General features: G+C 38.9%; 1 protein-coding gene across 10 annotated transcripts in view; it reads right to left on the bottom strand.

The window, feature by feature from the left end:
* Positions 1 to 27,200, bottom strand: part of PKHD1 (PKHD1 ciliary IPT domain containing fibrocystin/polyductin) — a 448,592-nt gene that overhangs the window by 297,229 nt on the left and 124,163 nt on the right. For all 10 annotated transcript variants that reach the window (XM_079147500.1, XM_079147498.1, XM_079147502.1 and 7 more), the window contains 2 exons: positions 26,144 to 26,300; positions 10,437 to 10,649 (listed from right to left, as the gene is read on the bottom strand). In XM_079147500.1, coding sequence (XP_079003626.1) covers positions 10,437 to 10,649; positions 26,144 to 26,300 — 370 coding nt within the window. The remainder of the gene's footprint in view (positions 1 to 10,436; positions 10,650 to 26,143; positions 26,301 to 27,200) is intronic.

Genomic DNA, 27,200 nt, shown 5'->3' with positions numbered 1-27,200 from the left:
GAAATACAAAACATAATTAGAAGCTATTTTGAAAATCTATATTTTAACCAAATAGAAAATTTCGAAGACATCAACAGGTTTCTAGAGACATATGAATTGCCTAAATTGAACGAGGAGGACATACAAAATTTAAATAGATCAATTTCAAGTAATGAAGTAGAAGAGGTCATCAAAAGCCTATCAACAAAGAAAAGTCCAGGACCAGATGGGTTCTCAGTCGAGTTCTACAAAATCTTTAAAGAAGAGCTCATTCCAATACTTCTCAAAATATTCCATGAAATAGAAGAGGAGGGTACCCTCCCAAACTCATTCTATGAAACCAATATTACCCTGATACCCAAGCCAGACAGAGATAAATCGAGGAAAGAAAATTTCAGACCGATATCATTAATGAACATTGACGCAAAAATTCTCAATAAAATTTTAGCAAATCGCATACAAAAATATATTAAAAAGATAGTGCACCACGATCAAGTGGGTTTTATCCCAGGGATGCAAGGTTGGTTCAACATCCGGAAATCAATAAATGTAATTCACCATATCAATAGACTTAAAGTCAAGAACCACATGATTATTTCAATAGATGCAGAAAAAGCATTTGATAAAATACAACACCCCTTCATGCTCAAAACACTAGAAAAAATAGGGATAGTGGGAACATTCCTTAACATTGTAAAGGCCATCTATGCTAAGCCCATGGCTAATATCATTCTAAACGGTGAAAAACTGAAAGCATTCCCCCTAAAAACTGGAACAAGACAGGGATGCCCTCTTTCACCACTCCTATTCAATATCGTTCTTGAGACTCTAGCCAGAGCAATTAGACAGACCAAGGAAATTAAAGGAATACGAATAGGAAAAGAAGAACTCAAACTATCCCTATTTGCGGATGATATGATTATATACTTAGAGGAACCAGGAAATTCCACCAGAAAACTGTTAGAACTCATAAGTGAATTCAGTAAAGTGGCAGGTTACAAGATCAATGCTCATAAATCCAATGCATTTTTATACATAAGTGAGGAATCCTCAGAAAGAGAAATTATGAAAACTACCCCATTCACCATAGCATCGAAAAAAATAAAATACTTGGGAATCAATCTCACAAAAGAGGTAAAAGATCTCTACAATGAGAACTACAGAACACTAAAGAAAGAAATCGAAGAAAACCTTAGAAGATGGAAAGATCTCCCATGTTCTTGGATAGGCCGAATTAATATTGTCAAAATGGCCATACTACCAAAAGTGCTATACAGATTCAATGCAATCCCAATTAAAATCCCAATGACGTACCTTACAGAAATAGAGCAAGCAATCATGAAATTCATCTGGAAGAATAAGAAACCCAGAATAGCTAAAGCAATCCTTCGCAGGAAAAATGAAGCAGGGGGTATCGCAATACTCGAACTTCAACTTTATTACAAAGCAATAGTAACAAAGACGGCATGGTACTGGTACCAAAATAGACAGGTAGATCAATGGTACAGTATAGAGGACACGGACACAAACCCAAATAAATACAACTTTCTAATACTAGACAAAGGCGCCAAAAATATGCAATGGAGAAAAGATAGCCTCTTCAACAAATGGTGCTGGGAGAATTGGAAATCCATATGCAACAGAATGAAACTAAACCCATATCTCTCACCCTGCACAAAACTCAACTCAAAATGGATTAAGGACCTTGGAATCAGACCAGAGACTCTGCAGATTATAGAAGAAAAAGTAGGTCCCGATCTTCAACATGTCGGCCTAGGACCAGACTTCCTCAACAGGACTCCCACAGCACAATAAATAAAAGCAAGAATCAATAACTGGGATAGATTCAAACTAAAAAGCTTTCTCTCAGCAAAGGAAACTATCAGTAATGTGAAGAAAGAACCTACAGAGTGGGAGAATATCTTTGCCAATCATACTTCAGATAGAGCACTAATCTCCAGAATCTATAAAGAACTCAAAAAACTCTACACCAAGAACACAAATAATCCAATCGACAAATGGGCTAAGGAAATGAACAGACACTTCACAGAAGAAGATGTACAAGCAATCAATAAACATATGGAAAAATGTTCAACATCTCTAGTAATAAGAGAAATGCAAATCAAAACCACCCTAAGATTCCATCTCACCCCAATTAGAATGGCGATTATCAAAAATACAAGCAACAGGTGTTGGCGAGGATGTGGGAAGAAAGGTACACTCATACATTGCTGGTGGGGCTGCAAATTAGTGCAGCCACTCTGGAAAGCAGTGTGGAGATTCCTTAGAAAACTTGGAATGGACCCTCCATTTGACCCAGCTATCCCACTCCTTGGCCTATACCCAAAGGATCTAAAATCAGCATGCTACAGAGATACAGCCACATCAATGTTCATAGCTGCTCAATTCACAATAGCCAGACTATGGAACCAACCTAGATGCCCTTCAATTGACGAGTGGATAAAGAAACTGTGGTATATATACACAATGGAATATTACTCAGCCATTAAGAATGACAAAATTATGGCATTTGCAGGCAAATGGATGAAATTGGAGAATATCATGCTAAGTGAGATAAGCCAATCTCAAAAAGACAAGGGACGAATGATATCGCTAATAAGTGGAGGATGACACATAATGGGGGGGAGGGAAGGGTTAGTGTTAGGGTTAGAGTTAGGGTTAGGGAGGGGGGCAAGTATGGAGGAAGAAAGTACTGTATAGAGGGTAAAGAGGGGTGGGAAGGGTGGGGGGAAGGGGAAAAAATAACAGAATGAATCAAACAACATTACTGTATGTGGATTTATGATTACACAAATGGTATGCCTTTGCGCCATGTACAGAGAGGCAACATGTATCCCATTTGTTTACAATAAAATAAAAAAAAAAAAACAATGGCTCTACTGTTCGAACCTGTGTCCCTGTACACATATATCACAGGTAGTTGAGCAGAACCCACCAGGATGAACCAAGCATTTGACAAAGAGATAACAAGCGTCTCACCTTGGAGACCTTAAAAATATAAGAAGTAGACATCTACTTGGACTTAGTAAAAGTAGGCTAAAAGTAGGCTAAATCTGCCATCTCAGCCATTCCTGGAACAGAGCCAACCCTAAGCTATGAGTGATAAAGAGAGGAGAGTCAAAGGCCTCCTCAGAGATAGGAATGAGCCATAAGCCTGAGTGAGCTGGCCACAGCCATTATCTCTCCTTCCTACAGAGAAGGTGTAAGGCTACCTTTTTCCACATAAGCAGAGAAAGAGGGTTTTGTAAGTATCATCATGGAGCTTCCTATAAGCAGAGGAGATTGGTTTTTTTACCAGATTAAATGCCTGCATATGAAGCATATTTGCTAGGTTGTTCATACCTCTGAGCAGGGGAAAGAATTAGCATATGTACCGGACAGTGAAACAGATGATGAGTAGAACATCTGTGGTGGAGAAGGATTTGTAAGAACTTCCTGTGATCAAGTGGATTCTAGGGAAGGTAGGCTAACCAGAACCAACTTTCTGGTACCGCACCTAAGACCAACCCCAAGGTGGATGCTAAGGGGATTGCAACCCCTGGTGGGTTTTCCACATTGGGAAAGATCTATCAGGCTCCAATGATCTCATGCAGACATCTTAAGACACAGAATCAACAGTCAGCCAGTGTTATCCAGAAAGGTAGCAATGCCCAAAAGAGGACACACTGCACAGTTAAGTGAAAAGCTTGTTAAATTTCTTGCCTCTCCAACCTGTCAACAGCAAGAGGATGTACAACGAGAAGGCTGGGAGAAAGACTGGAACAGCAGACTGTACCCCTACCACTCCAAGCACCTCCAGGTAGCCCCTTGGGGGAAGAAAGGAATGTAAAATGAATAGGAAACTGAAGGTTTAAATTGGATTAGTTAGGAATGACCTTTTTAATATGGGAAAGCAAATGAAAAGGTGCCTGCCCAAGGTGTTATTAAAGGATGAGAAATAACATTCATTATCAACAAATATATGGAAAAAAGGACAACATCTCCAGCAATTAGAGAAATGCAAAAACTACACAGAGATTCCATCTCACTCTAGTCATAATGACAATCATCAAGAATACAAGCCACAGTAAATGTTGGTGAGGATACGGGGGAAAAGGTGCACTCATACACTTCTGGTGGGGCTGCAAATTGGTGGAACCACTCTGGAAAGCAGTAATGAGATTTCTCAGAAAACTTGCAATAGAACCACTATTTGACCCAGTCGTCCCACTCCTAGGTTTATACCTAGAGGACTTAACATTAGCATACTAAAGTGACAGCCACATCAATGTTTATAACAGCTCAATTTATAATAGTTAAACACTATGGAATCAACCTAGGTGCCCTTCAGTAGATGAATGGATAAAGAAACTGTGACACACACACACACACACAATGAAATATTACTCAGCCTCAAAGAAGAATGAAATTATGGCATTTGCACCCAAGTGGATGGAACTAGAGAATATTATGCTAAGCAAAATAAGCCAATCCTAAAGAACCAAAGGTCGAATTTTTTCTCTGATATGCAGGTACTAACTCACAATCGGCAGGGGTGAGGGTCGGGAGAATAGGGGTACTTTAGACTAAAGTGGGGAGTGAAGGGAAGGGAAGGGACATGGGGATAGGAATGATAGTAGAATGAATCAGACATTGTATCCTATGAGCATATATGATTACATAACCTGTGTAACTCTATATCATGTACAACCAGACAAATGAGAAGTTATACTCCATTTATGCATGAGTGCTAAACTGCATTCTACTGTCATGTACAACCAATTAGAACAAATAAAAGCAAAGTGAAAAACAAAAGAATATCAATGAAGCTGGGCACAGTGGTGCACTTTTATCTCAGCAGCTCAGGAAGCTGAGGCAGGAGGCTCAAGGCTAGTCCTGGCAAGTAAATGATGAGATGCTATCTCAAAATTCAAAATTAATTAATTAATTAAAAGCCTGGGGATGTACCTCAGTGTTAGACTGCTTGCCAAGAATGTGCAATGCCCTGGGTTCAATTCCTAGTACTGCAAAAACTAAACAGATTAATTAAATTTGTAAGAGAAAGGGCTAGGGATGTTGCTCAGTGGTAGAACAACTCTGGGTTCAACATCCTGCAACATGCAAAAAGAAATGAAGAAGGAGGAGGAGGAGAAAAAGAAGAAGGAGGAGGAGGAAGAGGAGGAGGAGGAGGAGAAAAAGAAGAAGGAGGAGGAGGAAGAGGAGGAGGAGGAGGAGGAGGAAGAAGAAGAGGAGGAGGAGGAGGAGGAGGAGGAAGAAGAAGAAGAAGAAGAAGAAAGGAGGAGGAGGAAGAAGAAGAGGAGGAGGAGGAGGAGGAGGAGAAAAAGAAGAAGAAGAAGGAGAAGGAGGAGGAGGAGGAGGAGGAGGAAGAAGAAGAAGAAGAAGAAAGGAGGAGGAGGAGGAGGAGGAAGAAGAGGAGGAGGAGGAGGAGGAGGAGGAAGAAGAAGAAGAAGAGGAGGAGGAGGAGGAGGAGAAGGAGGAGGAGGAGGATGAAGATAGTGACCAAAGAAAAACAGTCTGTTCTGTCTGGAATGCCTGCATTTCCCAAACATCCCTAAACATGTACCACTTCCATTTGTGTAGCCTTGCATTTGCTTAACACATCCTACCATGTTTCCCAAGAAATCCCAAGTAATATTTTGTGGTGATAAAAGGTAGGGGAAGGCATAAAACCTTTTCAATACCAAACTGAGGAAATCCGCAATCCCTAGAGAGGAAGGAGGAAAGCTATAATACATACTGGAAAATTTGATTGCATATAGCCTCTGGATAAAGAGAGATTTAAAACTTCTGGGAGACATCAAAATTTTAAATTTGGGGTCCAATTAGAGCAAACATTTTCAGCAATCTTTAAATCTCTGCTGATATTTGATAAGACTTTTCTATGTTCCAATCTCTGTACCAGGAACTTAACGGGCATTTTCATTTGCCTTATCCCACATATGTTTTATTCAGCCTAAATGACAAATGATTTCAACTTTATACTCCAGTCTATATAACAGTAAATATCGTACCATATAGAACCATTTCTGCCTATGAGCTTCAGTCAACTTGAAATTTCAGAGCTTGAATCGTAAATCAAAAGCTTAAGATTTTATTTGAAGTAACTTAGAGGGTACCTGTGGGTTTTGTCTGCCCAGTAACACCTTTCTTCTGGAACAATCTTTCTTTCTATGAGGTGATTCCCAGAACATACCCTCACACGAGCACACAAACACACATGGGCATGCACACACAGGTGCATACACCCCACACCTCCTGGTCCTTGCAAGATAGAGTCACATCTTCTCACATGGCCCTGCTTTTCTGGGCCTTGAAGGGTGGTAAAGGAGTGAGAAGGTGACTTGAACAAAGAGCCAGGTATAGTCCTAAGTCTTCAAGGCAATCAAGCAAGACTTTGTGAGACTTTCCATGGTTACTTTTTTTTAAAGAAGAAAATAGAAGTTCATGTGAAACCAGGAGACACCACTGGCCCCAGAGAAGAAGTGAGGAGTGGGAGAGAGCACGGCCAATGCATGCAGAGGCACCCAGAGGTGAGAGTGAGTCCTAGTCGCATTAGGAGCCCTGGAGGCACTCATGTCAAGGCTGATTGCCTCCCTGCCCATCCTGCGGTTCACTTATACAAGTGTGGATTTTATCTATTTATTTATTATTTTAGTCTAAGGTTGTTTGCACTGTTCCTTAAAACAAAAACAAAAACAAAAAATTTACAAGTAATAAAGCTACATATAAAAAGTGCCACTTTGAAGCTATGGTTTACATTTTGTTCCAAGGGAATAACAGACAGAAAAGAGAAGCAATGGACAAGAAGAAATAGGTAAGGAGCTGGGGTGAGGGGAGACAATGTGGATGGAAAAGAGACAGGACTGGAAATGATGGATAAAATGACAAAGAAGCAGAGATCTCAAAATGGATTGTTGATAAAGATAACTCTTATGAAATGAAAGCTGGACCCAGAAAGTTTCACCCTATATCAAAGATGATATGTTATAGAAAACATTCTGGGCTTATTTAAAGGTCTTGGAAATGAAGAATCATGCAAAGAGAAGCCCTGGCTCTTCAAAAGAATCTACACAGCATGGTTCAAAGGTTGTCCTTGGAGAGTTTTTCTTAAACATAATTCTTGACAGTAGAATTTTTTTTTTTTTCTGTTTTGTTTTGCTTTTTTGTTTTGGGACTGGGGCTTGATTCCAGGAGCACTCTACCAGCAAGCTGCGTTCCCTGCCTTTGTAATTTTTAAAATTTTGAGACAGGGTCTTTACTAAGTTGCTCAAGCCGGTCTTAAACTTGTGATCCTCCTTCCTCAGCACCCTGAATAGCTGGGATTAAAGATGTGAACCACTGTACCCCACTTCAGAACTCTTTTTTCCTAATGAAATATTACTTAGAACACAAAAACAATGGAAATAAAAGCAGTGAACAGATTACTTGAGCATTTTAAGCCTTGATTGCTTGACCCCCAAACACCTCAGCTGTGGAACCATGAAAGGCCCCCCAGGAAGCATTTGGGTTCCAAGGAGCACAATTTGAAAATCACTAACCAGGAACACACTTCTACACACAGCCTACTCCACGTCCACTGTAGTAGGCTTCATCACAGCCTTGTTTTCCTCACCAACCACAAAAATAGAATATAGCACAGTGTTCCCCAAAACTGTGGAATTGACATGCAGATACCTGGTACTTACAGAAAGAAAACAACCCATGTCTAAACTCGCTTCTTTAGATGGTTTTATTTTTTCTTATTTATTCCTACTAAATTCTTATGATCATAACAATTGCACTAGTGTTTTCCTCAATCATTCCCCACATACTAGCTTTTCTCAGAAATTCCCATCTATATTTAATGTCTATATCTTATAATTTCTTGAAAAGGACAAAGACAGAAGTCCAGTCAAGGCCGTAAGACTGCTTTTCTCCTAAGAAACTGTCAGCCAAATTTCTCAGGAAGGAACTGGAAATGAAATGAGAGACATTGATAAATTTCCCTGCTGAACAATCAATAAAAGTCCCACCATCCTGCTCAGACTCCCACTGTGGAAGCAAGAGCCATAATTACATTGTCAAAAATTCAAGTTACCCAGGCTGACAGCAACCCCTTTGAAAAGTGACAAGTGATTGGCACTCCATTCGGGGCCATGAAGCTGGATTGGCAGATGGGGCAACCAAGGCAAAAGGCAAGGGTGAAATTTCCTTATTGACTACAACCACCCAAACCTCAGACCTTTACTCTGGAGGAATCCTGCAACCCTTTCATCATATAACATATCAAAGTGAGCAGGTGACAAAGCTTACTAAATAATCTGAACTCCACCCAAGATTCAGAACATTCCCTCTCCTTATCTGCTCCTAAACAAACAGGAAAAAAAAGAAAGAAAGACAGCAGTGTATGGGGGAGGAGGGTATGTGTGGTGCAGGTCTCCTATACACAAATGTGTGAACGTTTCATGCATTATAGAAAGACATGAAGTGTGATTTCAACTCCAGCTTTCTTTGTGACAACTGAACGGCGAAGCCTATTTGCTTAGCAGTTTAATCTATGATAAATATCAGCGAGAGCAGAAGGGTTACAAAGGGCAACAATGAAGAACACAAAGGGAGGGAGAGGGTGGGGACAGTATTACCAAAGGAATAGTTAAATTAGAATCCCTCAGTGGCCTTACTGCTAGATATTATGAATCAAGGTTGCAAAGGGCCTGATTTACTGGGCAGTGCCCTACTTCTGAGTATGTGAGGGCCCAGGCAAGTAGTTTCCAAGAACTTGGTTGTAACCATGCCCAGGGATGGTGGTTGTCTGTGCTGAAAAGCAGCTGCACCCAGAGAGATTAAAATCTAAAGGTGTTCGCTGGGTGGTGGGAACAGAACAGAAGGTGCCTGGGAATGTTGTTGACTCACGATCTCCAAGGCTAAATCCTCTCCCAGTCTGATGAGGAGATAGGCACAAAAATTAATAAGGACAAAAATTGGTAGGCAGGAGAGGCCCTATGCCAAATTTTGAAAGAAAAGCCTCTGCCCCCTCAATATTTCCTTACCCCTAAAAGAAAATATGATATATTTGGCACTGGGTATTCTATGCTTTTAGAGAAAGGAAAAGGAAAAGAATATAATCAAAATTGTAATAACTAACAATGCTTGTAAGTTATTGTGTGCCAGACATTCGACAACACTTCACGAGCAGTAAGCAAAATGTGGGGACTGTGATTTCTGGATTCATAGAGATTAATTTGTCCTAGGTCATAACCTGATAAGCAATGAAACTAAACCAATTTCCAATTCCACAACTGTCAACTACTAAAATCAGTGCATTTCCAAGTGCAGTTAAAGGGCCATCTTCATCAAACCACATGTACGTTCTATTGAAATGCACATTCCTGGGCTCCACCCCAGGCCCACTAAAAACAGACTCTGGGGATGACACCTGGAAATCTAGATTTATACACTCTCCCCAGAAGAGTCTTTTATGCACCTAATTATGGTGAATTATACTATTCTAGGAAGTAGGGTGGATGTTGGGTCATTAGGGACTTTCTGGGTACAAAGCAGTGAATCAAGTTGCTCACTCTTTTGCATATTTGACAGCAAAAGAAAATTAGTTTTTCTCTAGAGCCTCAGTGTCATCAGACCCACCTTTGGCCCTGGAAAAAATCCAGGGACATTATGCAAAGATTTTAACCATGATATACCACCAAGCTGGAGGGTGAATCTGTTTGAGACCTCAGGTGGTAAGGGTGAGGTGGCAGGAGAGAATTGATGAGTGGCAGAGGTGTCTGGGATTCTCTGATGGATACATCAGTATACACCTCATATTAATGGCCAAGCTCTTTTCTACATAATATTTTCTTCAAATGAATGAGGTGGGACAGCATCACACAGAGAGGAAGTAACTTGATTTCACTTGTGTTCAATGTGCAAGTTCCATGTTTCACGTGAGATCCTGGACACCCCTTGAGGGAAAGGCTTTGGGGAAGTAGTTGAACCATTGCTGATGGCAGCTTAATCTGAAAACACAAGTGGAGAGGAAAGGTGGGGGGAGGGGGTGGGAAGAAGAGGAAAAGGAGGAAGAAGGGGAATAAAGAAGAGGAAATAGGACAAGAGGAGGAAGAGGATAGAGAAGATGAAAATGAGAGAAGCAGAGGGAAAGGAGGTCTCACTCTCCATACCCAGTAGCATCACACAGCTGGAGATGTAACATGTTTCTTTAACTTTCAAAATTCTCAAAACATATTAGACTCATCTACTTTGCTTGAGTTTCATCATATTGACTGTAAGCATTGGCACAGGGGATTTCCTTAAATTGACATTTTCTTAAGCACAAAGACTTGTAAGCACATAAAGGTAGATTTATGTAAATTTCCCATTTCTGTACATCAATTTCTATAGCCAGAACATCTACTGGACAGAGCCCTATTTCATTTCCTCTGGTCAACTACCTCACTCACCATGCAGGGCAAGAGTTCCATTCCTCACAGCCAGGAACTTGACTCCATAGGGAAAGAAGGGTGTAGAGTGGGAACTCCCATAGAGTTTGATCTCAGCTTTGCCTTGGAAGGGCTTGTCCTTGGACCCAATGCGGAGTTCTCCACCATCAGAAACAAGGATGGAGTGGGCCCTGAGCTCTATAGGTCCTGGATCCATAAAAATCAGCTTGCCCCCTAGTGGACAAAGAGAAAATGGTCAGTCCTGGGAGGGTATGTCTCACCCATTTTTGACAGTTCCAATGTCTGATGAAATCCCCTTCATTTATATACTTCTTCTGGAACTTAGACTTATTTTATTTTGCAATCTCTTCTAGAAGTATATTAGGATATATCAGATACCGAAGGATAGAAACACTATATTATTAAGCCAGTTCAGGTTAGACATTACTAATCTCTAAAGCTTCACTTGTAATATTTTTCAAGACAATAATCTAAACATACAAATATTTTGGACTGGTTAAAAAAGGATTAGAAGACCACTAACTTTACCATTTAGCAAAGATAAAAGCAGCTTATAAAATTAACCTTATAAAAATTGAGAAACAAGTGTAAAAGAAAAAAAGGAGAGCAGAAATGTGCCAAAATCAGAAAAATTTCAATAAAAGGAAGTATGATTAGGGAAAACACCATGCCATTTGTGGTATTTTTAACTGGTTGGCCTCCATTATACTTTGTTTTGATGATAGACACTAATTTCCTTGAGGGTTCTGCTTCCATTGAGTAGATTTGAGGGATACTGCCAATCAAGACTTCTTGTCCTACCATAGCTTGTAGGAATGTGAAGCAAAGGGGAAGACAGGAAATGCTTAGATCTTAATTTCAGTGGTGGTATTCTAAGGAGCCTTGGAAGAGCTCCTGCTTCTGAGAGCCCCCATCCATCACTTCCCCATCCCAATGCCCTGATTCCTGTTCATTTCTATATCTACTTTCCAGACTGATTTCCATGGATTCAGTAGACTACCCAAAACCTTCCCAATACATTTCCTTTTTAAAACGAGAACTCAATTTCTGTTATCTACAACCAATAACTTAACTGATTCAGATACCATTTTGCTTTAATGCTCCAGTTATCTGTAACATAGGAATATAATTTTAAGATAGAACTCTTAGATTGTGAGAGTAAATAATTAAATATCAAAAAGATACTTTCATCTCTATAATATCTTTCTTCAGAAGGACTTACAATATTTACATTTCACACACAATTTTCTCAATAATTTTGAAATAATTAAATCCTCACATGTAAACACTTTAACATGAATGAGCTATTAAATCTGTCTTCCTGCTAAAAGTGGTTTGCAAAAAGGACTGAACTATATACTACTCTGTAGTGAAGTGGTCAAAGTTGTGACTATGTCAGAAACACCAGAGGTCCTCTTTTCCAAACCCTATAATAGCTTCCCATCTTATTCAGAATAATTCAAAGTCCTTCACTGAGCTTCGAAAGGCCCCTCTGGATTTGCCACCCGACTCTGATATCTCTCCAACATCATCTTTTTGAAATGTACCCTTTCTCTCATCTGCTCTGCTATGGTTTTAGTATAGTTCCCCCCGCTCAACCCCTGCAATTCATGCTGGGATTTATACCCCAGAGTTTTATATTAATGGTATTAAGAGACTGGAAACTTGACCATACTATGTTTAGAAGTGGGGCCATTGGGAAATGATTAGATTGGATTAGATTAGGTCATTTGGATGAAGCCCTGGTGATTGAATCCTGGTTGCATATAAGAAGAAGGAGAGAGACCACACAGAGATATGTTCCTGTCACATACGGTTTGTAATTCCAGCCAGTAAAATTGTGAGTCAAAATAAGTCTCTTTTCTTTATAAAGTAACCTGCATCCAGTATTTCATTATAGTCATAAAAATCTCACTACTACATATTCCAAATATATTGGCCTGCCTGTTGGTTTTCAAACAGACCTCAAATCCTATGCCTAGGATCTTCCTTTATTTAGTATGTTCTCTCATTAAATTGGCATGTGTCTCATTCCCTCTTCTTTCTGTTCAAAAATTGACTCACTGAAGCCTTCCGTCCCAATCTATATAAAATAGAATGCCCTCGCCCCTTATGAAATGTACTTTTCTTCATACTCTATGGCATCACAACATATATTTACATGTTTATTTTCTTCCCTCTCTACTAGAATGCATGCTTCATCAGGACATTTGTTTATTTTGTTCACTTCTAAGTTCCTAATCCAGAACAGCAACTGGTAGGTAATTGACACTCATTACATAATTGCTGGGTGAGTCAATATACAGTTGTATTTTCTTAGAATCTGATGTAAATACTTGAATTTCTTTACATATAAACACATGCATATACTCTCACTCCTACTTTCTCAGAGAAGATGTTGTTATTGCATTTAATCTATAAGGTGATTCATTGTCTCAATGAGTTAAAGGTAGGCAAAGGATGTGCAGAGAGCAAGGAATTAGAAATGGCTCAAAGGTCAGTCTCCACTGTTACAGGGAAGATCTTAGTAAGCAGCTATAGACAACAAAGACCTTAACCTACTAAATTTAGTCCTAAACCCAGAGTGCCAAATTATTGAGTTGAATCATTGCTGCTGTCCAGAAATAACAACTGGAAGTAATTAATCACACACTGAAGGAATGAGAGGGAGAAAAGGAAAGGGCTAAGATGCCTTCGTTATTATTTTTAACCTCCATCTTAGTGCAGAGATAATGATTAATAAATGTTTGACCAATAGTCAAATGCAGAGGCCACTTCTTCCCTGACCTTCTGTTCTAAAACTTTTCTTGAGTTTTTCTTGCCTTTCTTCATCAAGACTTTCAGCCTTTCCTCCCAGAGCCCAAGCCACACACCATCAGCAACAGGCACAAGATATTTATTTGGACTAGACCCCTTGTGACTCTTCCTGTTCAGCCACAATTTAAAATGACAGATCCCATACAATTTCTCCATCTGTAAGATGTTCATGGGAAGAAGTTCTCCTTCAAATAATTATGGTGAAAATTATTAAATAATACTTGTAGTCCTTGATCTAGGGTCTGATAGTTACTGGAATGAAATGGTGTCTGCTGCCACCACACTCATCATCTCCACTACCTGGGCAATTGCTACGGCCTGTTCATGTTCTACAGTTGCTGCGTAACTTTAACACTGGTAGATCAGCAATTTCAAACATCTCACTGCTGCTAGTCCTGACTTTCCTTTTGGACTATATTATGTAAATCACACTATAAGGTAGGTAATTGAGAAATAAGGGACCCTCTCTGTCAGTCTATAGACTCATGCTGGAGTAATTGTACTCTGATTACCAGATATCCATTGGAACCACTAGCAATTTTGACTTTAATTTTCCCTTTCATTATCATTGCACCTAGAAATGCAGTAATAAACTGAATTCCACTGAGAACAAGGAAAAAGAAACATGACTTGTGCTATGGTTCACATAGTTATGTTAACTAGAACTTTTCCTACATAGTCACATTACATTAACATTATAACTAATTATGTTCAAGGACTAGACCATGGATTTGCATGGCTGGACTCTCCATGTGAAACAGTCAGGAAATTCAAAATGACCTTGATGAGTAAATGACAAAGGCTGGGTACAGACTCCGAGTTCTGGTCCTGACTCTGAGCGACACTCAATAAATCTCTGGGATTACCCAGGGGCAGTCCGTTTTCTCATTGGCATTCACTGAAGTCATGCATCCACTGAAGCTCCTCCCAACTCTACTTAACACCAAATGAAACTTGTGCTCTCCAGGCACCAACTGTGCTCCAGTGAACTCGGAATTTCACTTGAGAAAGATTTATGTATGGTCAACAATTCAAATAATACTACAGGTAAACAAGGTCACTAACTCTGATCAGGCATCCACCAATGTACCAAAACTCTTTAGATATTTTGTCTGCAATGACCTTCCAAACAAGCCTGCAAGATCAACCTCCCGTTGTGTATTCTGCAAAGCAGGACGTGGGCTTGGAGAAAAACAGCTCACACCTCATCCAGCCCAGAAGAGGCATAGCCAAGCATTAGAACCCAAGGCCACCTAAGAGAAAAGCTCATATTTTACCCATTTCCACAAACTCTCCCTGGTAGTTTTTAATTAATTAGGTTAAAAAAAAACATGTATTAACCTAAGAAAGTTTGCCTATGGCTTGTTTGTATATATAATTTTTTTAATTTTGTTAATGGAGATATACCTCACCTCATTCCAAAAAGGATTTGAAGCAGATTATAAGGATTAGTGGGCAAATGAATAAGCCTGGACTTTGTCCCTTGTACCAGTAAGCAAAATATTAAATACATTGAAACAAATTATAGAAATTTTGAAACATGGGCTCAACCCAAAGGAAAGGAATGGTTTGTGCTGTTTGAGAGTGTTATAAGCTGGACTAATTAATACAAACATTACTGATCCTGCCAAAAAGCATCTCTTCACCACTTAATCAGTGGCAAATACAAATGTGTTTAGGTATGTTAAGAGGAGAGACTGATGAGGAATTCAGCCTTTTTTTTTTTTTTTTTTTTTTCCTAAAATAATGATAAATGAAAACCAGAGCGAAATCTTCTCTATGTAAAAATAAAGTTTATATTTACTCCAGATCTTCACCAAGACCTCAAGATTTCTATCCTCATGCTTTATTACCTTACAATAAATACAGAGTGGTCTGCTTCACAGGACAGTAACTTGAGAATGGGAGTACAGTGGGAGGACTTTATCTCTCTACTTTATAGAGCTCGACCCCATTTCTGAAAGTTAAAATAAAGAGCAGGGCTGAGACCAGCCTTTGACTGTGACCCTTAAATTGTTTGCTATGACTTTCATGAAAGCTGACTACATCCCACAAGTGACTTTGAGTAATTTTATAAAAATCAATCAACCATCATTATTGTTACTTCCCCTCTAAAACAAGAAAATGAACATAACTTTTTACATGTAATCACTTCTTTCCATTAAACATCTCATTTATTTCTTTTAAAGGGAAGTAAAAGAGACTTTTAACAGCTAGCTAATGTTTGCAAGGCACATCAAAACCTATTTTTGTCTAGCCCTACAATTAACCATCCTCTGTAATGACCACAAAATAATTTGTTGTGTGTTTTTTTTTTTAAGAAAACAAATATATAGTTCTATTTTCCCTTCACAGAGAAAAATTAGAGCATTAGTATTTTACCATATAATAATACTCTTCAAAAGAGCTGGCTATCCCTGCTGTCTTCAATTCTTTTCCTTCATTCTCTTCTGAACCCTCCCCACCCAGGTCTTTGCCAGACCTCTCTACTAAAACTGTTCCTGTCAAGGTCACAAATGGCAACCATGCTGAGAAATCCAGCCCTCACCTCTCCCGAGTGGCCAGCAGCCTGTGAGACACTGGGTACTTCTTCTTTCCTAGAACTCCTTCCTCTCACGTGCCCAGTACACATCCTTCTGGTTTTCCTCCCAACTCTCAGGCATCTCCTCAGTCCCTTCCATCTGATTTCTCTGATCATCCCAACCACCAACACTTGATATATCCCAAGACAATCTGGATTCTTATCAGACTGTGCACACCACCTTGGTTGTCCCATCCTGCCTCAAAATTTTAAACATCATCATGTGCTACTTGCTGATGTCTCCTAAATTTATATCTTCAAGCCAGACTGCTACCCTTACCTCAAGATTTGGTTACCCAGCATCTCTACTTGAAGGTCTTACAAGCTTCTTTGCTTGGCACATCCAAAACCAGCTCCCCATCTGGCCTCGCAGAGCATGCCATAGTCTTAACATCTCCGTGAATGGCTTACTCCAATCTGTTGCTCATTCTGAAAACTGTAGAGTCAACTTTCACTCCTGCCCCACAACCAAACCTCAGGAAATCTGATGCATTCCACCTTCAAATACTCCCATGATCTTTTTACCATCACCATACATCCTCCTGAGGTCTAAGATACTTTCATCTCATCCCTGGATTATTGTATTAACCTCTTAACTTTAGCCCTTACCTTGCCTCAAGGTCAGCTGTCAAAACAGCACCCAGTGTGGCTGGTTTTCTTTTTAATGGAAACCATATTGCCTATCTCTGCTCAAAATCCTCCAATGGCTCAGAGTCAAAGCCATCAGTGTTGTCCCTCTTTGGCCCAGTCTCCTTCTACTCTACCCTATGCTCACAGTACCCCTGTGCACACTGACCTTGCTCCCCTGCCTCACAGCAATGACCCTTGCCGTGTGCAAATTCTCCTACCCACCCCAATGTGTATTCTCTACTTACTGCATTTTGCCCTGTGGTACTAAGCAAATTCAACAAAAATATAATTCACTTGTATTACTTCATTACAGAAGAACTTTCCATAAGAGGAAGATTTAGATCTCTTTTGTTCATAGCCATAGCCCCTGTACCTAGAAATGTGCCTGGCATGTGGGGAATGTGGTTCATCATATTTTTCAAATGAATATTTTTATTTTATAAATATTTTTTCAAATAAATGTGAGTCAAGACTATATAAATGAATAAGGTTTCCTGGATAGGGCATGTGGAATGAGAACAGAGTTAAGAGGGAGAAACTATCAAAGACCCACATTTAGAGATTAGATTGAGAAGAAATAGCCGTGATTCTTGACAGTGGGTCAAAGAATTAGATAAATTAGAAGAAAACTTGAAAGTCTGCAGAGACACAAGTTCTAGGAAAAGTTTCAAGGGATGTGAAGGTGGTAATGAGTGTCAAATCCTTAAGAAGGATCGAGGTAGAGCCAGAGACAGCAGGCTGGGTGAGGAGATAGTGTCAGGTAGTAAGATGAACCCAGGGAGAGCGTCCCCATCAATTCTATTGCAAGCGGCGGGAAGGTGGGAGGTGAGTGGAGGGAAGACCAGGCAGAGAACCCCAACTCATTAAGTGATCTGTATCAGAAGACTAGATATTTCATTTACTCAAAGTTGGAACTACCTGAATTTTGAGAGAGAAACTCTACGATTTATTTACCTACATTGACTAACGACCATTTAGATTTTCTTCTTAAAAATTTTAGCAGCCTATATTTCATTACTGTTCAATTTTTAAATCATCACATGATGATGAGAGAAGCCTGGGAAATTCCCTTCCCCTGGAGAATTAGAGATGATCTCCATCCTGGACGGACAGATATAGCCCTGCCTTCATAATGAGTCTGGCTGAGTGATCTGGACAGAGCTGGGGTTCATCACTGTACCCTACTGCTGTGTGCTGTAGTGGTGGGAGCCAGGAGGAGACAAGGAAAAGCAGGAGAGCAACACTGAGGAAGGCAGCCACATCCAAAAGCCTGCATTGTGATGGGGATGCACAGTTTCCTTTGTTGGCAAGATCCGGATTAGACTTGTGCCTGATGCACTGGAGCAGAGCCTGGCAAGCCTTCGAGGTGGGCTTGTCCCCAGCCAGAGAGGCGGAAAATCAATTTGGCTGGCAAACGAGAGCCCCCAAGAGCTCAGTCCACGCTCCATAATCCTATCCACTAGCAGCTCAGGAAATAGATGCCTGAGCTCTCACATATTCATGGGGGATGTGAGGCATAAATCAGGCTTTAAGGATTGGGGGCAAAGGGAATGGACGCTCTGACTGGGTACTAATTAATCAAGCACAGAACACCTAAACCAAGCAACCTGGGATGAATCCACACACATGGGCAGGCAAAGGCTGCTGCTGCTGTGTTTCCCATTTGCTTTTCATTTCAATTAAAGTAGATATCGGACGAATGTTTCCCCTTTAGCTGATGCTGCTTATGCATCCCCCTGTTCTTCCTTTAATTAAAAAACATGCTTATTGCAATACTTGCCAGAATCACTTTAACGGTATTTTAATTGTAATGTCTCTGCCTGATTAAAAAAAGAAAATATGAACTAGAAAGTGTTTGCAAAAATGTTCTCAGGATACAGGAAAAGAATTATACACCTCCCAGAATGAATGCCACATACTACTTCCTTAATCAGTCTGGTACTGAAGTCAAATGGGCAATGTACAGGTAAAAAATATATCTGAAATAAATATATCTGACTTAGAGCCACAAACAACAGCAGTTGGGAGAAATAGTTATCATCAGTTCAGAATTCCCCAGCAGGACAGAGAACCACATTCAACTAAAAATGCTATGCCCAGGATAAGCCCATTCAATGGGGCCAGCTTAGTTGCCACTGTTCTTTGCAAAGGGTCACATAGCCCTTAGGAAAAAAGTAAGTAGGGGAGGTTAATTGCCTTCCAGTTCTGACAATTCTACAAGCTTCCTTTTATTGTTTCAGGCTAGAAGTTCCCAAACTGGAGCATTTCTCAGAATCACCTAGTAATCTTAAAATGCAGATTGGGTAGCATCACCCCCAGAGCAGGTTTGCTGTGGGGCCCAATAATTTGCATTTCACACAAGTTCCTAGGTGATGCTGATGCTGTGGATTGGGGACAACGCACTGAGAACTAAAAGTACTCATATGCTGCTATAGGCAAATTAAGTGAATGCTGTACGGACTGGGTACCCATAGTCTCATGATGTTTACTGTCATCTAAAACAGCCTGAGAAGTACAGTATGGAATTACAGATTAATGCTCAATCATTTAACCAACATTTACTGTTCATTTCCAGTCCCTCTGTCAGCTGTAGAAGTGAACATGTGAAAACACCAATCTCCACTTCCAGAAGCTCATAGTGAAGTTGAACTGCCCCAGTACATGAAAACACCCAAATTTTAGTAAACTGGCCTATTTTATGGATAGCAGAAAAGATGAAAGTTACAATTCAGATTTTACTTTTTCTTCAAAATATAAAACACATTATTAACCTTATAAGTGAATTAAATCTACACCAGTTATAAGATATGAATATTTTTGTAGAAGAAAAACTATACAGAAATATTTAAAGGAACTCAAACATTGAGATACAAATAAACCCATTTGTCATTATACCTACTGTTATCAACTACTACTAAACTAAACTTTGATTTCTACTTACAGAAACTCATTACATTCTTTTATCAACAAAGCTTCTTGTATTTAAGTGCTCAAGGCCCTCAGCTATTCCATGGGCTTCTAAAAAGTCACTTAAGACTTCAGAGAGAAAACTACTTCTAAAGAGAAACAAGACAAAAAACAAAGCAAACAAACAAAAAAACTGTCTTTCCCCCAAAGTCTGTACCAAACAGATAAAAATCTCCCTAGTTACCAAATTCATTCAAATAATCTTCTTCCTTCTCTTTATGGAAGTTCCCTTAGCATTGATCCAATCACATTTCTGACCAGCCTACTATTTGATACATTTCTCTGAGCAATCTGTTTTTTAATAGGTTCCAAATATAATTATCCTCTGAATATTGTACATATGATTTGGCTATGCCATAAATGTATTCTAAATGAAAGATGAGTTATTTCTTCTAATAATATAAAAATTGAGAATATCTCCTACCTTTATCTGGCCTCAGGAATATTATACAGTGCATGAGAAACAATAGTAATGAAAGCTCAGTCTTCAATATATTTTCATCTGCACAAGAATCCCAGATACAAAAGTATCCCAGATTTCTAGTTCCATTCCAAGTCTGGATAAATAGATCTAGGGGCCATTAATCAATAAATGAGGTGGAGAGGTAAGGAGAAACCAAGTCATGAAAGACTCTGTGAGCCATATTATGGTTAGACTTGAACTTACAGGCTAATGGAAAGCCAATGAAGGGTTTTAAGTAAGGAAGTTTGAAACGTTTATCTTTCATTACTGAAAATATTATAGCTGTTGTGCTAGGAAGGGACTGGTCTCTTTTGGTAGCATTTTTCATATTACAATATCCACATTGTCAAGATATAAAACTGTAAATTGTTAAATATCTATCTATCTGTCTGTCTGCCTATGTACTGAAAGCATGTCCTTTCTCACAGCAATGGCTTATCTTTCATTTAAGGCTAATCAAGTGTGTCTGGGACTGTTCTCTGGAGGTAAATAATGTAAGTCATTGTCTGATTGGGAAAAATAAGGGGTTTCAGAGCCAAGTGTCCCCCACATTAAAAAGCCTTTGTCTCTGATCTCCTGATATACAAATAGTAAATGAAATTGGTCGCTGTCTGGACTGATCCACTAATATTTGAGGATACCAGGAAGGACTCTGATTATAGAGAAATTCACAACTAACATTAATCAGTCTCTTCAGGTCAGAAACTCATTCATTAGTTCATCATTCAATAATTATTTGAGTACCTATTACATGCATGGGGACATAATGGTGCAGGTGACATAAAGGTAAACAAAAACAGATCTGGCTCCTGCTTTCCTAAGCTGTTTTAGTCAACTTTTCATCACTGTGATCAAAATACCTGACAAGAACAACTTGAAGGAGGGACAGTTTATTTTGGCTCATGGTTTCAGAGGTTCAGTCCATAGTCAGCCAACTCCATCACTCTGGGCCCAAAGTGAGCAGCACTTCATGGCAGAAAGTTGTATCAGAGGAGTGCTGATCTGTGAGTGATGGCAAGAACCAAGAGCCCTGTGTGCGGGGAGGGCACAGAGAAGATGCCCCCTTCCAGTGCAGGTCCCCAGTGACCCACCTCCTCCAGCCACCCCACCCACTTACAGTTACCACCCAGTCAATCCATTCAAACTAAGATGGACTGATTAGGTTACAGCTCTCCCAATCTAATCATTTCATTTTTGAATATTCTTGCATTAATGCAGGAGCTTTGTGGGGTACCTCATATCCAAAATACAACATAAGCTTATAACCTAGATCTCTATAAACTTCCCCAAAGATAGGAGGAAGACAAAAAAAACTTCAATATTATATTTGTGAAAAATCAAATATAACAGTAAATCAATTTCTTATCCAAGTGAAAATTCTATCAATGGTCCATTTAACTATGCAGACAGAGTCCCCCATAAAATAAGTAATGCCAACCAAAAAAAGTCTGACACACAAACACAAATGAGGTAGAGTCAGTTGAGGGACAGACTTCAAAACCACTCAGATGAGCTCTTCCTGATGCTGACTTCACTAAGCTTCCCCTTTGGGGAAGACACAACGTCTCTGAAGCACATGTTTGCAAACAGAGGACATGAGTTAACTATTTCCCCTGCTTGCTACTCTTCCTCCACAGAGCTGCTCAAACAATATTAACATCCAGTAGAGGTTTCTAAAAGCACTTTCCTCTTATGAAGGGAAGGGAATCACCATCATTTCCCTTTCGTGCATTAATTCAAGGATGAGAGGGCTTCTGTAATTCAGTAGGAGAGTGAGTGACTTCCTCAAACTCAGGTCCCAATTTGCTAACCAAACTGTGATGAGTCATCCTTGTATTATCTGCCATAATCATTCCATTCCCTGCCTCAAAGGGCAGCTGTTTCAACTGAGAAAGGAAACAATTCAGACAATTTTTTAAAGCTAACTTGCAGATAAATTATTTTTAATCTACCACTTGCAACAAATTTTACCAGCCTACAAAACCTCTCATGTTCACCAAGGCATTCTATAGTTACAGGCAGAAACATCACTGCATAATTGTTACCAAACTCCAGCCTGCCTTCAGATGGGCTTCCTTGAAATCCAATGTGGTGTCTGTAAAGTTGTGAATCTGTAGGCATAGGGTAATATCACAAGGGAATCACACCAGCTTGATGGACAGAAAGCAAAACCACAAGTAACATCTCGGGCAGCCCTATTTCAAGGCATTCCTAGATCACTGCATTGTAAGGGGTTACCTGAAGCATGCCTGTACTGAACCCAAGGATAGTGCCATGCTAAATAGGAACAACAAAGAATACATTCCCTGGGATAAAAGACCGCAGGGTACAGCACTTGATTCCTCACTCTGAAATTCTCAAACCTTTACCAAGGATGAAGAAACTTGACAGAGTGAACCATTTAGTGGGTTAAGAAAAGATACTTCATCTCAAAAAATCAAGACCAGAAATTTTTATACTATACAAACCTCAGATAAAATAAACTCAGGCAGATCTGAGAGTCTTGGAAGTATGGACTAAAATAATTTATTTAAAGTTTAGAGAAAATGAGATCACTTCTCAAGCTGCCAAAGAAAAACATGCTTCCATTTCCATAAAGTCCAAGGAACAAGGAGAATGGAGGCAACACAGTTTCTAGTCATTCAACCTCTGTATCCCTCCCTCTATCAAGTAGAAAGAAAAAAACACTTCAATATGCATTCTGAAGGTAATAAGGCGAAAGCAACGTGAGGTCTTTATTACCTCACTAATTCTTCCAAGAATCTAGTTTGGTTTTACATAAGTAAAATTATAACTTAGGCCTGATATTCAGTCATCACCATTAGTTCCAAAGAAACAACTAATGTTAATTGAGTTCTTATGCTGGGCCAGACTCTGCACTAAGGGCTTTACAAATATCCCCTCATTTAATACTCAAAACATTGACACGAGGAGGGCAATACATGGAAATATATTGCCACACAATAAACAACAAATGCTAGTTATCATTGTCACTGTTGCTGTTGTTATAATCAGGCATTGCCTTAGTAAAAAACCTGAGGCTTACAGAAGGTCCCCAAGGTCACAGAGATGGTCAGTCGTGAAGGCTACATTGAAATTTAATTCTTTCTGGCTTGAAAGACTTACAAGCATTTACCTACCTCAGTATACACCAGCAGACCGAAAAATAGAGAGTCACATTAAAAGGAGCCAATGCATCATTAGCAGCAATAGAGACTTGAAACAAGTTTCTGTTCAAGCACTTTAAAACAATGGCATTTTGAGTAGCAAGAAATGACAGAACATCTTCATTGTTGTATACCTCAAGGTGTAAAACATGATGTTTATAGATATTACTACAGTCTAGCAAATTAACATCTTCATCAATCAAAATTACCATACTGTGTTTGAGTGTGAACAAGAGAAGTTAAATTCTAAAAGCTTAACACTGTGGGGAAGTTCATGCTCCCCTAACTGAGTCTGTATTGGTGATCATCTCTATTCTACTGAACATCAAGGTGCTTGACCACTAGGTCAGAAAGAGATTGATTTCTTCTTTGAGGAAATATGAATGCTTCCATGATGACAAACTGAAGCCCCAATCCTTGCCTAGGATGCATAAGGCTTTGACAAGAAGGTAACATTGAGTCTTTGTTATTATGGCTCATCATAATTATTTGAAATAAAAGTAATAAATTTTAATTCAGCAATGCCTATGGCCAATGGGCATGTTATAATAAAAAACAAAAATATAATCAATGAAATCAAAGCAATATATATATTTCTATTCTAGCTCATTAGTATCAATTGATTAATTCTCTTTTTTGTTTAACAGTGCCCCTGAAGTAACATTTTTTAAAAAGAAGAGGGAGAGAGTGGAGGAGGGAAGAAGTAGAATGGAAGTAGATGAAAGCTCTGGATCTTTTACTAACTCTCTTATCCATGGTCACAAAAAAAATCTGGCATTTTTCAATAAAGTCAAGAATCAGTGCATAGAGCTTCATAAATAATGGCATAAAACTTTTTGGTGCCATTTCCCAAGTGCCACTAAGAAGTTTATAACCCTACCTTCTACTCTATAAAGTTATATGTATAAGAAAAAAGTAACAAGTCTATTTTAAGGTAAAAATATGAGTAAAGCACAGAGTTCAGACTCCCAAGGACCCACAAGTAGAAGTTTGGGTTTCTGGATATAAGAGCCTCATCCTCTGTACATTAAGATTCTGTTTTCCATGAATGGAAATATAATGCAGCAGATGCATCTCTTCATGAAGTAGTCCCTGGTGTACTTAAGTGGTCCAGTTTCCCTTTCATTTACCACTAATCTTTTCAAAGAGTATATACTTCCTATAGAATGTATTCTTTGTACCATAGAAATGGTTGAGAAAGAATTTCTACCATAGTCCTTTGGATTTTTTTGTCTAAAGGGTTTTGAAATAATTATTTTAAGACTTGAAAATCTCATGCTTTTTCTCAGTCTGTAGATTGAATCACAAAAATAAAAATTTCACTCAGCTATTTTTCCAACATCATGAATAGACATGAAAAAGACAGGCAGTAACAGATATGCAGGGTGAATTGCTGTAGGTGGTGATGATAATAATGATTCAGTAACATGGTCAAATAGATCTTTATTATACTTTAAGTGCTTTTGCACATATTATAGATTGTAGAAGATATTAGAGGTTTAGAATTATACTCTATCAACCACATATTGAAGAGTTTAGGTTCTCTACCAGTAGAGCTGTTCTTCAAATGCCTTTTAAACACAGAAAAATAATTTGCCAATGGATTTTGTGTTCCTAATAACTCATAATGATTTGCATGCACACATAGGTGTGTGTGTTTGAATACATTGTATATGCATATATGTGAATAAATGTATTTATGTATGCATATACACATGTGTAGGTAGGCATGCTTGTGTATCACTGAGAACAACTAACGACACTCAAAGTAAATTAGTTGAGAAAATATTTAAGAGAGCAAGGATTTTAAAATATATACTTATTAAATTTCTCACTGAAGAAAATAGTAAGTAAATTAGTGAAGTCCTTTGCATTATTTTGGCTTATTCAAATAGAGGAGACAGACTGTAAACAAACAAGTAAATTTATAATATGTCATACAGTAATAAGAACTATTAAGAAAAGTAAAGCAAGTCAAAAGGTTAGAGAATAATGGAGAGTGGTAGTAATTGGGAAAAGATGACCAGCCAGTCCTCTTAGGTAAGTTGACATTTTCTCAAAGGGCAAATGGAACAAGTCAGTCATGTGGATCTGGAAGACAAATATTCCAAGAAAAGGACCTGTAGTGGTCCTTGCTACTAGAGGGGAAAAAAAGTCTTCCAGAATATAGAATGACAAAAATGCCTAGTCAGAAAAACCTGATTCCCTCTGTAAAAGACAGGCATCCAAATGGCATTAGTTTATCCCCTTTGAAATACTTTACATGTAGCCATGTTCTTACCTTAACAAGAACAAATATTTGTATTACATGTATTTGTAGTAAAGAATAATATTTTAATGTAGAGTTTTATAGACATCCATAACTAATCACATCTCCCAAGCAATTTTCATTTGCCAATAAGTCACAATCACTCTGACAACCATTCCTTACTATCAGCCCCTGAAGTTGACAACCCTGCAGTAGACAACAATTTTGATCCTTGTTTAACAGATAAGAAAACAAATACACAAAGATGTAAAATAACTGGCTTAGCCATTTGGCAAAGTGGGGGAGGAATTGAAATTTAAATTCTCATCTCTTCCCACTTCCTAGACCCTAGAGTGCTATGACTGGTTTTGCATTGAGGAATCCTATTTATATGATGTTTCACAGGACCACAAGTCAAAACCACAACAGGATAAAAACAGGGAACCAAGAAAATTCCCTTGCTTTCTTGGCAGGGAATTTCAAAGGCAGTAGTATTACCAATTTTAGGGCATTTTGCTATCTTGCGGGGGCTGCCCCAGATGAGCAGGACTACAAAGGGTTTCAGCAAAGTAGCATGTTCTTTGAGAACACAGTTAACTTTCTTGTTTCTGAAAAATAAACTAATCAAGCTCTTTGCTTATAAATGCCACAAGGATGGTCTTTCACTTTGAACCCCCGGCCACTTCTTCCTTTTCATAGTAAAATCTCAATTTGGCCTGATACTAAATTGTCAACTCAATGCTGGAACTTATCCAAAATGTTCTCTTCCCCACTACTGACTACAAGTGACGGAACTGCATAGAATATTGCCACTGAACTTCACACTGCACAGACCTTTGATGTGCAGTAAGTTGAGGATGCTGGTATTGGTGTCCAGCAGCAGCACTTCACCATTCTCCACTGTGACGCTGTCGCCATCTTGTGGCACTCTTTCAGGAAACCAGCTGTGAGCCTTGGACCACCTCCGGCAGAACTGAAAGGAAGAGTTGCCCTGGGAAACAGAATTTTTTTTAATTTTTAAATCAAGATTATACAGGTAATCGATCAAAATAGAAATTTTTCAAATAAAGTAAAATTAATTTAAATATTTTAAACGTCTCAATAAAATAAGTCACCCCTCTCCTCCTCATATAACTAATTCAAATAGGAGAAAAATATGGAAGAGACAAAGTTATATTTGAAGTGCCTCGGTGCTCAGCCCCTGGAATTTACTTTTTTTTTTTCCAGCACAGGCTCCCTTCTACCTAACAGATGGAGTTGATTCCATTTTTTATTTTTACAGACATGTATTGAGTCTTGGACAAAAAGTCATAAATAGCCTGGAATAGGGAGAATTAAAATGTTCTGCTTGATGGGTGGCATTTTGCTTTATGTAATTGGTATCATTTTTCACTGGCTCTACTGCCAAGTGTCCCTGTTTTATAGGAACATTCCTCTTTCCAAGTGCTCAGATGTATCCTCCCACTCAGCCTTTTTTTTTTTTTTTTTTTTTTTTTTATTATTGTTGCCGTTCCTCTGTGCTTGGTGCATGGGTGCTGAACAAAGCTTGTGCATGCATAGGTGAAATGCAGATCAACTTCAGATGACAAGTGAGTAGCCTGAAATCTTCGAGTGAGGGGCAGAGAACAGCATTTGGAGAAGGAACCAGAGAAGCAAGCAATCCCTCATCATCCCGGCCTCAGTTCTCCTCTCAGAACTTTTGTCTCTTCTGTTAGCCTAGGGCCACTCTAAAGTCATATGTTTTCAAAACAAGGACATAAAAATCACAGAGAGCAGTATTCAACCATGTGAGAGGCTGAGGACATGTCTGAATGTCTCGTGAAGCAGTGAAGCTATTATGATGATAAATAGAATAAAACCAGAACAGAGGTGGCCATTCCCTCAAGGTAAC

The sequence above is a fragment of the Sciurus vulgaris genome (assembly GCF_902686455.1).
Source record: "Sciurus vulgaris genome assembly, chromosome: 7".
Lineage (NCBI taxonomy): Eukaryota > Metazoa > Chordata > Mammalia > Rodentia > Sciuridae > Sciurus > Sciurus vulgaris.
The sequence above is the reverse complement of the archived record's forward strand: the minus strand, read 5'-3'. Positions and strand labels throughout refer to the sequence as shown.